The following is a 13,723-nucleotide window of genomic DNA, read 5'->3' on the forward strand; positions in this document are numbered from 1 at the left end:
CGAGTTTCTCCAACATCTTCTGTTATTGTTTCAGGATCTTCAGCATCCACAACTCTTCGATTTAGTTTAGAGTTCAGGTTCTGAGGGGTAAAAGGATCAGAGGGTATGGGGAGAAAGAAGGAATGGGATGCGGAGTTGGGCGATCAGCCATGGTCATGTGGAAAGGTGGAGCATGCTAGAAGGGCAAAATGGCCTACTCGTGCCTCGGTTTCCAATGTATCTATGACTCAGTTCACTCCACCAAGAAATGGGAATATCCCAATGTTTCCTGGTGTTATCAAAAATATATTGTGTAATTCCAATTCACAAGCTAAAACGCAGATTTAAGGAAAAGAAATTCAGAGATATTCCCAATTGAATGCTTTGTTGGTCTCATTGATCAAGACCAGAAGTCACATAACCCTAGATTAAAGTCCAATGGATTTATTCAAAATCACAAGTTTTCGAAGCACCGCTCCTTCATCAGGTGACATGACAAAATCAGGTCACCTGATGAAGGAGCAGCGCTCTGAAAGCTTGTGATTTCACTTAAACCTGTTGGACTATAACCTGGTGTTGTGTGACTTCTGACTTTGCCCCGGCACCTCCACATCATGTTGATCAAGATAAATACAAGTGAAGAACAACCAGTTCTGAGGAAGAGTCATACTGGCCCTGAAACTTTTGTTTTTCTCTCTCTCTCTCTCTCTCTCTCTCTATCTCTCTCTCTCCCCCCCCCCCCCCCCCCACCACAGATGCTGTCAGACCTGTTGAGTTTCTCCAGCACTTACAGTTTTTATTTCTTCTCTCCAGCATTCGTGGTGTTTTGCTTTTATTTGCAGGATGACAGGCTAATTCACCAGGACAGCTACAATGTCCATCTCGCAGGACACGTTCCATCTCCCTCCTCATTCCTTATCTCACTAATCGAGTTTCTGGTTTCCTTTTAATAATTGGACCACCATGCTGCTCCTCACATGTCAGCTTTTACAAGAAAGAATGATTTCCATTCCTGTAGTGCCTTTCACGTTCTTGGGAAGTCTCAAAACGCTGTACAGGTAATGACAACAACTTGCATCTGTATGATGCCATTTACCTTATAAAGCATCTGGAGGTGCATCACACCAGCGATAATCTGGGTTTTACATTGGCCCAAGTGTGGAGATATTAGAACAATAGAAACATACAGCACAGAAATAGGCCCTTCAGTCCAACCAATCCATGCCGACCATAATCCCAACTGAAACTAGTCCCATCTGCCTGCACTTAGCCCATATCCCTCCAAATCTTTCCTATTCATGAACTTATCATTATAACTGTAACCACATCCACCACTTCCTGTGGAAGTTCATTCCACACATGAACCACTCTCTGTGTAAAAGGTTGCCCCTCATGTCTTTTTTTCAAACCTTTCTCCTCTCTCCTTAAAAATATGCCCCCTAGCCTTGAAGATGGTAAGGTGTGTTTTTTCCACATTGCTCAAACTCAGTACAACCAAGTGGCTACCTTTGTCTAGTTGAACAATTTACTCCTCGCTCACCAACCCCTATCTCTTTTGCATGCTAGGGTGACAAGGGAGACCGAGGGGAAGAAGGAGATAAAGGAGACAAGGGGCCAGAGGGACTGAAAGGAAAAGAAGGGCCACCAGGAGTACCAGGAATGACCGGAGTTCAAGTAAGTGCCATTTCAGTATTTCTCAAAAAAAAATCATGAGTGTGGAACATTCCAAAATAATCCAGAAAATAAAGACATTAAGAAATGCATCAAGATTTAAAGAGTTACCCACGGGATTTCTACCTCAACGTCAGAGAAAAATAAATGAATAAAAGAGGGCAGAACTCAAGAAAGTCACCGTCATGAAGGATCTACACAGAGGCGATGAGGAGAAGTTATTCTGGTTAATTGTCAGAAAGACAAAACAAACATCTGTAGGGTTGCAGAGAAGGGTCAGGCTGTGGGACTGAATAAGTTCCTCCTGCAGAAGGCAGGCCTAGGTTTGATGGGCCAAATAGCCTCTTGTATCCGGGGGGAGGGAGTGGAGAATCTTGGGGGAGGGGAGGTTGGTGAAATGAGACACCAAGGTGGAAGTGAAACCCTGGCGGGAGTGCAGTTGGAGAACCTGGGAGGAAGTGAGGTAAGAACCTGGGTGGGGCCGGGGGGTTGGTGAAACCCCGAATGGTTGTGGTGAAGTTAGACCCCAAGTGGGGGGAGTGAAATCCAGGGAGGAAGTGGGTGAGGAACCTGATGAAGTGGGGTGAGGTGAGACTCCCAGAGATGGGGGCAGGGAGTAAGACTCTGAGGTGGGGGTAGGGAGGGTGCAGTTGGATGCGGAGAGTGTGAGAACTTGAGTGGAGAGGTGTCAGACCCCAAGAGAGGAGGAATGCCAGACCCGGGGGTGGGAGGGAAGGGGGTCGCTGGTGGTGTGGTCGAGGCAGGGATTGAGACCCTGGGGGGCACGGTGAGAGAGCTGCACTCCCGCTCTAACACACACACACACACACACACACACACACACACACACACATACCTCCTCCCAGCATTCCATTCCCACCAATATCCCGGTAAATCTCTTCTGAACGCTCTCCAGCTTAATAATATCCTTTCATATTAACCGTTCAAGAGAACTCTTAAAAATACATTCTTTTCACTGTAGTTTGATATAATGACCATTAAATGCTGCCTTTTTTCCACTCAATAAAACTCCTGGTCGCTATGTCTTTTTGAGTGGGCCATGGTAAGGTATCTGAGCACCATTTCCTAGATAATCTCCATTAAAATTCTCAGTGGGGATGAGTGTGGGAGTGTTGCCATGCTGTGATCTTTATCTGTGGTTTGAAATTGTTCAGGAACACTGTAAACCCTTTGTTGAAAAGAATGACTTGTTCAGAGGAAAATACTGTGTGTCTTTTGGAAACTATTTTAAAATGCTGAATTTAACTACAAGCAAGAGGTCCTTTCTCCCCAGTGAATCTCCACTCTGTCTAACATCTATGCATTTAGGAAGTTGTTGAGCAACTTCAAGAGCCAGGTACCCTGCATCTGCAGATTGTTTCAATCTGACATTTTATAACACTGCACAGTTAGGTTACTGAGGGCACAGATGTCAGACGGACCAGGTGACGCGAGCTACACTGTTGTGGAGCTGAAATCATTCCCAAAAGTGGTTCAAATCCAGAAACAGACACAAACTAATGCTTGCAAATGTGGGTGGTGCACATGGTGAGTTTGGGAAACTCTTTCCTCAACTTGGTACCTTTCAGTGTAAATTGTATAGATCTCAGCCGGACATACTCCCACTTAAATCAGTAACATCATTTGACCAATGCATTTCCAAGGCAGGAGAATTTAGATTTTAAAGTCTGGTTGAAGATTTGTAGCTCGGGTGTCCGTTGTTGTGGTTCTGTTCGCCGAGCTGGAAGTTTTTGCTGCAAACGTTTCGTTCCCTGGCTAGGGAACATCATCAGTGCTATTGGAGCCTCCTGTGAAGCGCTGCTTTGATGTTTCTTCCGGTATTTATAGTGGTTTGTTCTTGCCGCTTCCGGGTGTCAGTTTCAGCTGTAGTAGTTTGTATGTGGGGTCCAGGTCGATGTGTCCGTTGATGGATGTTCTTGCCGTTTCCGGGTGTCAGTTTCAGCAGTAGTGGTTTGTATATGGGGTCCAGGTCTATGTGTCTGTTAACAGACACATAGACCTGGACCCCATATACAAACCACTACAGCTGAAACTGACACCCGGAAACGGCAAGAACATCCATCAACGGACACATCGACCTGGACCCCACATACAAACTACTACAGCTGAAACTGACACCCGGAAGCGGCAAGAACAAACCACTATAAATACCGGAAGAAACATCAAAGCAGCGCTTCACAGGAGGCTCCAATAGCACTGATGATGTTCCCTAGCCAGGGAACGAAATGTTTGCAGCAAAAACTTCCAGCTCGGCGAACAGAACTACAACAGTTTAGATTTTTTTTCTTTTGCTTGTCTGTAATTGGCACCTCAAAGGATCCCTTTGAGAATGCAAGTTGGGACTGCATTGTAACGTTACAATCAAACAAACCTGCTGCAAAAACTTAAAAACCTCACAATCTTTTAATAACAACCTAAATCTGAAACTCTACATTTCACTTCTGTGAGATAAATAAAGCTAATTCTTTTATGAGTCGTTTCACTTACGAACCCTCACTAAAGCTTGGGACCACAAGGCGTGTTCAGCGCTGGAGTTTCCCTCTGTACAGGCACTAACATAGAATCAGCTCATCATGTTGGGAGTGAGGATCACTTGGTAAAATGGTGCGTATTTACAGGAGATGGGCCTGAGCACCAAGAACATGTCATTAGTTGTGCTGCTGGATTCTCTCATTTTGAATGTCAGGTTTCTCCACATGTCGGCCTATCCCACGTACTCCTACTCTTCAAGCAAGTACCATTGCCTAGGATCCACCTCTTGCTTTGTCCCGCTTCCATACATGATATTTCCGATGCCCCAAGTGACTGCTTCCGTTGAACTTGCCCCCGTCACATTTCCAGGCCATGTACTCTAGACCCTAACTACTCGCTGTGTGAAAAAGATTTTTCACCCTTGCTTCTTATGCACATCACTTTAAATCTATCACCTCTAGTTGTTATTCCTTTTACAAGAGGGAACTCTTTCTCCTTGTCTACTCTGTCTAGTGCTCTCGTGATGTTGAAAACCTCTATTTTCAGTCCTAGCTTCTTCAATCTATCCTCTTCACTGAAGTTTCTCATCCCATGGAATCATTCTTGTAAACCGCTTCTGCAGTCCCTCTCTCCAATCATTCACATCTTTTCTCCCGTGCGGCACTACTGCAGCTAAGGGCTTAAAACAAAAGTTGCCATAGTCCCCCTTGGATTATGGGGCTTCTCTCTTATTAGAGATAAAGAGATGACTGATGGTGGTTTAACTTGAAGGTCACCACATCTCAGGTGAGGTTGAGAAGGAAAGTCCTTCATGGTGACCTTAGCCAATGCAGAAACTGAACCCACGCCCTTGGCATCACATAGACATACCAGCCTTCTAACAAATTCCCATTTGCTAAATGCTAACAAGTGATAGGATACACTTTAAAAAGATTATTTTGTCCTTGGTTTCTGAAGAGAGGTGGTAAAGGCAGAGTTGCTGAACAATCTGGTTTAAGTTTTCCAATAGTTGTTATTCTAAATTCCATTTTCTTTTGTCCATGTTTCAACTGTTGTGTTTAAATAAATTCTGTTTTGCTTAAACCCAAGTGGTTTGACCAGCTGCATCACTCATAGAATACCCACTTCACATCTATCTTTAACATCAGAACAAGTTAGGCCCTAGGCTACCTTTTTAAAATACTTTGAGGGGATCGGGTCTCGTCCATAATACAAGTGTCTTGTATAATATACAATGGGGAAGAGAATTCCTATGTGTCAGTCACTTTACACCTGGAGGAGAAAAAACAGTTAAAAATCAGTAACACAGATAATACTGGATCCCCATTTTGAGGCACTCGAGATGAGTCTGACTAGTTAATAGAGTGTGTCATTCACTGGTTTAATTAGTTTCTCCTACAGAGTACAGCCCACAATGACAGTCACTCACAATGCCCTTTCTCATTGCATTGTTTGAAAGCCTGTGAATTTGAACCAAGTTGGCAGCCAATTATTGTCAGAGGTGACAATTGGTTTGAGAGACTTGCAGTTGCCCTCATTTAGAACAAATTAATGCACGTGAGAGCTTGCGGAAAATCAATTGATCACAAAACTGTCATGGTGCAGAAGGGGACCATAGTATCTACACTGGTTCTATTACCCAGGCCAGTCTCATGCCTTTCCCTCCCTATCCCTACTGACAATTTCTGTCCTAACAATCATCCAATACCCCTCTTGACCGTCTCCATTGAACCTGTCTCCCTCACATTTCCAGGTAGTGCATTCCTGACCCGAATTATTCACTGAGAGAGAAAGGTTTCTCTTACATCATCCTTGTTTCATTTGCACATCACTTTAAATGGAGAGGAGAAAGGGTTAAATTTTCTCAACTACTGAAAGGCTTGCTTGAACGCCCCACTGTTTTGTTTCATTTCCACAGTGGAGCTTGTTCAGTCTTGATGGACCCTGTTAGATTAACTGTTTCCGTTAAGTTTCAGAAGGTGGGATCTGGGCCAGTGCAATCTGGAATACGTTTGTTCTTAGCACGAGTTCATGTCAGCCCAGGTTTGCACAAATCAATTTGGGATTTGATGTTCGCTCTCCCCCACAGAGATGGTGAAGACCTCTTCCACGTCGCATTGTTAGTCATATACAGGGGAACTTCAATTATCCAAACGTGATGGGCAGACACTATTTCGTTCAGATAATTGATTATTCGGTTTATCGATTAAATGCCTTTCCTCTGGGGTTCGGAGTTTTTAAAGTTTGCTCCCAGTTCAGGAGACTGCAGCAGCACACGAGGTCCCGCCCCTGACACCGCCCACCGTCCTCCAACCCTGTCAAACACCTCCCCCCGCCCCAACCCCATGCAACACCTCCCCCACCCCAACCCCATGCAACAACTCCCCCTGCCCACAACCCCGTGCAACACCTCCCCCCGCCACAACCCCGTGCAACACCATCCCCCCGCCCCAACCCCGTGCAACACCTCCCCCCGCCCCAACCCCGTGCAACACCTCCCCCCGCCCCAACCCCGTGCAACACCATCCTCCGCCCCAACCACGTGCAACACCATCCCCCGCCCCAACCCCATGCAACACCATCCCCTGCCCCAACCCCGTGCAACACCATCCTCCGCCCCAACCCCGTGCAACACCATCCCCTGCCCCAACCCCGTGCAACACCATCCTCCGCCCCAACCCCGTGCAACACCATCCCCCGCCCCAACCCCGTGCAACACCATCCTCCGCCCCAACCCCGTGCAACACCTCCCCCCGCCCCAACCCCGTGCAACACCTTCCCCCGCCCCAACCCCGTGCAACACCATCCCCCGCCCCAACCCCGTGCAACACCATCCCCCGCCCCAACCCCGTGTAACACCTCCCCCCGCCCCAACCCCGTGCAACACCATCCTCCGCCACAACCCCGTGCAACACCACCCCCCGCCCCAACCCCATGCAACACCATCCTCCGCCCCAACCCCGTGCAACACCTCCCCCCGCCACAACCCCGTGCAACACCATCCTCATCCCCAACCCCGTGCAACACCTCCCCCCGCCCCAACCCCGTGCAACAGCACCCCCCGCCCCAACCCCGTGCAACACAATCCTCCACCCCAACCCCGCGCAACACCTCCCCCCGCCCCAACCCTGTGCAACACCTCCCCCCGCCCCAACCCCGTGCAACACCATCCTCCACCCCAACCCCGTGCAACACCATCCTCCGCCCCAACCCCGTGCAACACCTCCCCCCGCCCCAACCCCGTGCAACACCTCCCCCCGCCCCAACCCCGTGCAACACCTCCCCCCGCCCCAACCCCGTGCAACACCTCCCCCCGCCCCAACCCCGTGCAACACCTCCCCCCGCCCCAACCCCGTGCAACACCATCCTCCGTCCCAACCCCGTGCAACACCATCCTCCACCCCAACCCCGTGCAACACCTCCCCCCGCCCCAACCCCGTGCAACACCTCCCCCCGCCACAACCCCGTGCAACACCTCCCCCCGCCCACAACCCCGTGCAACACCTCCCCCCGCCACAACCCCGTGCAACACCTCCCCCCGCCCCAGCCCCGTGCAACACCTCCCCCCGCCACAACCCCGTGCAACACCTCCCCCCGCCCCAACCCCGTGCAACACCTCCCCCCGCCCCAACCCCGTGCAACACCTCCCCCCGCCCCAACCCCGTGCAACACCATCCTCCACCCCAACCCCGTGCAACACCATCCTCCACCCCAACCCCTTGCAACACCTCCCCCCGCCCCAAACCCCGTCGAACACCATCCCCCACCCCAAACCCATGCAACACCTCCCTCCGCCCCAACCCCGTGCAACACCTCCCACCGCCCCAAACCCCGTCCAACACCATCCTCCGCCCGCTCCCTCTCTGGGGCAGCTGGACTGGACACCAACAACAAGACTGTTGTTGCTGCTTGCAGCTGACACACACCTTTTGATTGCAATGTTTTGACAGGTTCCACCTTTGCCCTGTACAGGACAATGTTGGAGAAATTATCTGGGGAAGGGTGAGGGGGTGATTTAGGGTACACCCCTGTGTAGATCTCCAGGGAATGTGTAGGGAGAGAGAGAGGGCTGGCAGTCAGTCATTTGGAGACAGTGCCAGTTTAATCACTGTAAACAAAAGATGGGATCACTGTTGGAAATGCGTCTTTAGTGTATGTTTCCATCGGGACCTCAAGATCTCTTTCAGATATTCCGATTTTGGGATAATTGAGGTTCCTCTGTAGCAACCTGCTCCATCTTAATGTCAGAAATCTCAGCACAACATTGTTTACCAGGGAAAACTGAAAGAACTGCAAATGCTGTAAATCAGAAACAAAGAGCTCTGAGGGAGGGTCACTCGACACAAAATGTTAACTCTGGTTTCTCTTCACACAAGCTGTCAGACCAGCTTTCCAGCAAGTTCTGTTTTTGTACTGTTTTCGAGAGGTGAGGCTGAGTTTACAGTCACAGGTTTGGTACATACCCCTCTGGACATCAAGGTGTTGATAGCAATCCACCTAATCAGGGTGTGTGTTTGCTAGATCGTGCATCAAAACCAGTCTGGAGCTTTATCTCCTAATTATTACGAGTGATAATTTGATGTGTTTGAGCATACTGTTCGGCTGCCTGGCAATATTAAAATGTTAAAGCCCTCAGTAGAAACCCAGGACTTAGAAAGTGACACCCACTTCCTGCAGAGTCTCCGGGGAACAACAAGATTATAAGTGTCATAGAAGCATAGATTGTAGCTACAGGAATAGGCCATTCAGCCCTTCAAACCTGCTGTACCATTCAGTCTGCTCATCTTACTCAGTCTCCTGTTCCCACTCTCACCCCATGCCTTTTTATCCTTTTACTCCCAAGAAGTTTATCAACAGCTTTTTGAAATACTTAGTGTTTTCAATGCAACGCATCAGCTTGCGATGCCCACCACTGCCCAAAGATGGTTGGGTAAATGTCTGCTACCATCCCTTTTTCCAACTCAATCCCAGGATGATTAAGGCACATTTGGCCTGTCATGCCCATACCGGCCCTTCAAATGACCATCACTGTCTTGCGCCAATCTCCTGTATTCCGCCCACAACCCCCTGCCCCCAAGTCTACAGGAACCAGCTGGTCTGTAGTGGTGAAAGAAAACCACTTGGTGGAGGGTTCTGAGGTCAGATGGCCCTCGGTGAGATATTCATTCAGAGGGGTGGCACAGGCACAATGGGCCGAATGGCCTCCCTCTGCTCTGTGATAGATTGAGGTGGAGTATGATCTTAAGCCAGAGCTTATCCGTTCCATCTGTTTCTTTTCCTTTTTTTCCCTCTTGTGGTATTTTTCCTTTATCCTCACTTCTTTCCCTCTACTTATCTCCAGTCCTTGGAAAGCATAGATGGTGGAGAGCTGAGAGAGTGCAGACTTGGGGACTCCCAGTCTCTACGTGCAAGACAGAGCAGACTCCCAGTCTCGAGGTGAAGTGCAGTGGGGACTCCCTGTCTCGAGTTGAAGGGCAGTGGGGACTCCCTGTCTCGAGGTGAAGTGCAATGGGGATTCCCGGTCTCGAGGGGAGGTGCAGTGGGGACTCCCAATCTTGAGGTGGAGGGCAGTGGGGACTCCCTGTCTCGAGGTGAAGTGCAGTAGGGACTCCCGGTCACGAGGTGAGGTGCAGTGGGGACTCCCGGTCTCGAGGTGGAGGGCAGTGTGGACTCCCAGTCTCGAGGTGAGGTGCAGTGGGAACTCCCAGTCTCCACATGCAGGACAGTGCAGACTCCCAGTCTCGAGATGAAGGGCAGTGGGGACTCCCAGTCACGCGGAGAGGGGCAGCGCGGGCTCCCGGTCTCGAGGTAAATGGCAGCGCAGACTCCCAGTCTCGTGGTGAACGGCATTGCGGAATCCTGGTCTCGTGGTGAACGGCAGTGTGGACTCCTGGTCACGAGGTGAGGGGCAGTGTGGACACCCGGTCTCGAGGTGATGGGCAGCGTCGTCTCCTGGTCTCGAGGTGAAGAGCTGCGCAGACTCCTAGTCTCGAGGTAGAGGGCAGTGTGGACACCCGGTCTCAAAGTGAGGGACAGCACCGTCTCCTGGTCTCAAGGTGAGGGGCAGCACGGACCTCCGGTCACGAGGTGAAGGGCTGCGCTGACTCTCTGTTTTTGAAGGACTGTGATGCTGAACGTATCACTGTATTTCTTTACTTTCCTAATGTATCCCTAAGGGTTTTGTACCTAGGTACCTTTGTACCTAAGATGGCACCAGAAGTAGCAACTTTGTACACTTCTCACTGCTCTCCTGTGACCCTGTATTTGAGTATATGTGCTAATAACATCCAATTCTGATTCTAATGCCAAGTCTGTCATTGTCAGGTTATGGAGATCAGAACAGCTCCCAGCCTGAATCTGTTGCTGATCGAACTGGAACAACTTCATGAACCTGACCTCCAATTTACAAACACTTGCAGCCCTCTAAAGGAATATATTGACATGACTGAAGTTATAGTGGCAGATCCTAAATAATAAAGAACGTTTCTGGCAAGCCGGCGACTGGTGTTTAAAGCTTTGGATTTTACAGGAAACCCAGTGCCAAATTCCAGCCTCACTCCATTAACATTGGGATACACTGCTCCCAGTGGCCAATTTATTGAAGTGCAGCTGGTCCCCAGACAGGACGGATCTTGCTGTCCTCAGGAACAACATTACACGTGCCTGATGTCAAGTTGGATTAATACAGATTGCAGAGACTGAGGGGCCCAGACGATTTCTATAACATAGACAGACACAAACCTCACATTGCAAGAGAAAGAATTTGTTAAACGGGCAAATGGTGATTGATACAGAAGATTATAAAAGTGAATCGAGATTACAATTGTGAGCTTATTTGGCAAATAGCCATATAATAGACTTTCATCAGATCATCTCAGTTTACTGATAGTTTCCAAAATAACCAGTAAAACAGAATGATGTCATCTTTTCCTAAACCATTTATTTTGTTCATTTAACACTGATTAAAGCCTGATGGGACAATCACAGAACCCAGTCAGTGACGGCGGGGCAGGTGGTAGAGGAGTATTTTTAAAACAAGAAAGCATTTTTGGAAGTAGCATCCCACAAGTATTCACTAATCCCTAAATTACACTGAAAGCTTTTTCGATCTGGCTCATAATACGCCAATGGTTTGGGGATTAACCGATCACATTTACTGGCCTTGGAGTCACATCGCGACGAGTACCACTTTTAAACACTGACCCACAAAAAGATTTTATGGAATTGGTTTTTTAAGTTGGGCCTCAGTACAGCACTAAACTCGAACAACTGTGAGATTCTGCACATTGGGAGATATTTTACACTTTTTTAAATTGTTTGAAGTAATAATTTTATTTTCATAGAATGCCTACAGTGTTCATTTGGACTGAGTCCACTCTGACCCTCTAAAGCATCCCAGGCCCCTACCCTGCATTTCCCATGTTCACCCACCTAGCCTGCACATCCCTGAACACTAGGTGTAATAATACTGTACTTAAAAGGCATCTGGATAGGTACATGAATAGGAAGGGTTTAGAGATATATAGGCCAAATGCTGGAAAATAGGACTAGATTAATTTAGGATATCTAGCCAGCATGGACGAATTGGACCGAAGGATCTGTTTCCATTCTGTACAGCTCTATGACTCTGTGACTGTATCAATGCATGTTACTCTGCTTACAGTGCAGGTCTATCCAAATATCATTTACTTCAGCTAACTGCTCTCAGTAAGCTACAAACTGTTCCAACTCGTTACAAGCTGCAAATAACTCTTACAGCAAAAAAAATTTGAAATTTGAGAACCTTCCTATACTTCTGCACCATCTCCATGGTGATGTAGTCTGCTCTGGACTGTCCTCAAACTGACCTTTATGTTAACAATTTATTTTCAGTTCTGATGAAGTAAATAGTTTTAACAGCCTTTCAGGGTTGTCTGAATGCTTCTAAACCAATTTAACTCTACCTCTCAAAAGAAAAACATCCCTCAGGAATTCTATTGTTCTTGCAAGCAAAGCAGACATCCCCAGCTCTTGAACAAAGCAAACCTGTTGTTTCATAATCCCATCTCTTCTATTCTGACTTGAACATGGCTCAGCTTTTAAACTGCCATTTCTTGAGCTATTTCAGCAATTTCTAAAGCCCAAAATTTTAATACTTTAACTTCTTAATCATTGTTGACTTCCTACACTGTGGAAGCAGGCTATTTGGCCCATCACGTCCACACCAATCCTCAGAAGAGCATCCCACCCCATCCCTGTAACCCTGCATTTCCCATGACTAACCCATCCCTGGACACAATGGGCAATTTTCCATATCCATTCCACCCAAACTTGCACAAGTTGGACTGTGGGAGGAAACCAGAGTACCCAGAGGAAACCGCACACAGACATGGGGAGAATATGCAAACTCCACATGAGGCTGGAATTGAACCCAAGTCCCTGGTGCTGTGAGGCAGCAGTGCCAACCACTGAGCCACAATGCCACCTCAAGCTTCCCCTTAATTCTTAAGGCAACACAATCACAATCTCTTAACCTATTACTTGACTTAATTTAAGTAGCAGGCTCCAAGCTTGCTTTAATTTCATTTATCGCATTTCCTAGAATTAAGACTTTAATTCCCAAAACCAAAAGCTGTACTCGAACACACACGGACAAAATATTTGCAGCTATAGTTTATGCTGCCCAATCATAACTTCTCTCTGAAAGAAAAATGGTATTTTTGGGATGTGAACATCACCGCAAACACCATCAATCATTGTCTGTTTCCAACGGCACTTGAGAGGCTGATGGTGATTTTCTTTTTTGCAACACTGCAGTCCATTTGATGCAGGGACACTTTGTTAGGAAGGGAGATCCAGGATTTTGACCCAACGACACTGAAGGAATAGCGATGTCAGGATGGCGGATGTAGAAGTACTGAAAAGCAAGAAGGGTGTAGACAGAGTAGGCAGAGAGAAATTGTTTCTACTGGGAAAAAAAGGTCATGGACCAAAGGCTACAGATTGGATGTGATTGGCAAAAGAACCAAAACTAACATGGGGGGAATGTTTCTGACCTGATAGTGGGATGGAGGCAGACCCAACCATTTAGTTATCATTTTTCTTCTCTCATTTTGTATAGCCTTGGATGTAGTTTTAAAACAATAGATTGGCTAGTTGTTGGATTAGGAGGGAAATTGTACCTGAGGGAAGCTGGAACATTGAACAGTTTTGTGAAGGGAAAGGATTTGCAGGGTGAAGGGGAAAGCATGAGGGGTTTGGACCTAGTAAAGTTGGTCTTGCAGAGGCCTAGTGTGTACTCAATGGGCTGAATGGTCTTCTGTGCTACATTTTGTGAGCCTGGGGGGTTACTGGTATACCCCTGTGCCTGCTGCCTTTGTCCTTTAAGGTGGTAACGATGACAGATTTGGAAGGTGCTGTCAAAGGAGCCTTGGCAAATCACTGTGCAGTGCCCCCTTGTTGATACCACAGTGCTCATGTTAAGATCATTTCCACCAATGGATCTACTCTTAGCATAGATCCCTTGTCTGAAAATGATATAAAATGCCCACATTAAAGGAGATCAGTCTGGGAGGTCAGTGACAGTTTAGTTGTGTGTGTG

At 47.7% G+C, this 13,723-nt stretch overlaps 1 protein-coding gene across 2 annotated transcripts in view; it reads left to right on the forward strand.

The window, feature by feature from the left end:
- Nucleotides 1–13,723, forward strand: part of LOC132825922 (collagen alpha-1(XXVII) chain-like) — a 593,955-nt gene that overhangs the window by 480,064 nt on the left and 100,168 nt on the right. For both annotated transcript variants that reach the window (XM_060841558.1, XM_060841557.1), the window contains exon 37: nucleotides 1,546–1,653. In XM_060841558.1, coding sequence (XP_060697541.1) covers nucleotides 1,546–1,653 — 108 coding nt within the window. The remainder of the gene's footprint in view (nucleotides 1–1,545; nucleotides 1,654–13,723) is intronic.

The sequence above is a fragment of the Hemiscyllium ocellatum genome, chromosome 21 (assembly GCF_020745735.1).
Source record: "Hemiscyllium ocellatum isolate sHemOce1 chromosome 21, sHemOce1.pat.X.cur, whole genome shotgun sequence".
NCBI lineage: Eukaryota > Metazoa > Chordata > Chondrichthyes > Orectolobiformes > Hemiscylliidae > Hemiscyllium > Hemiscyllium ocellatum.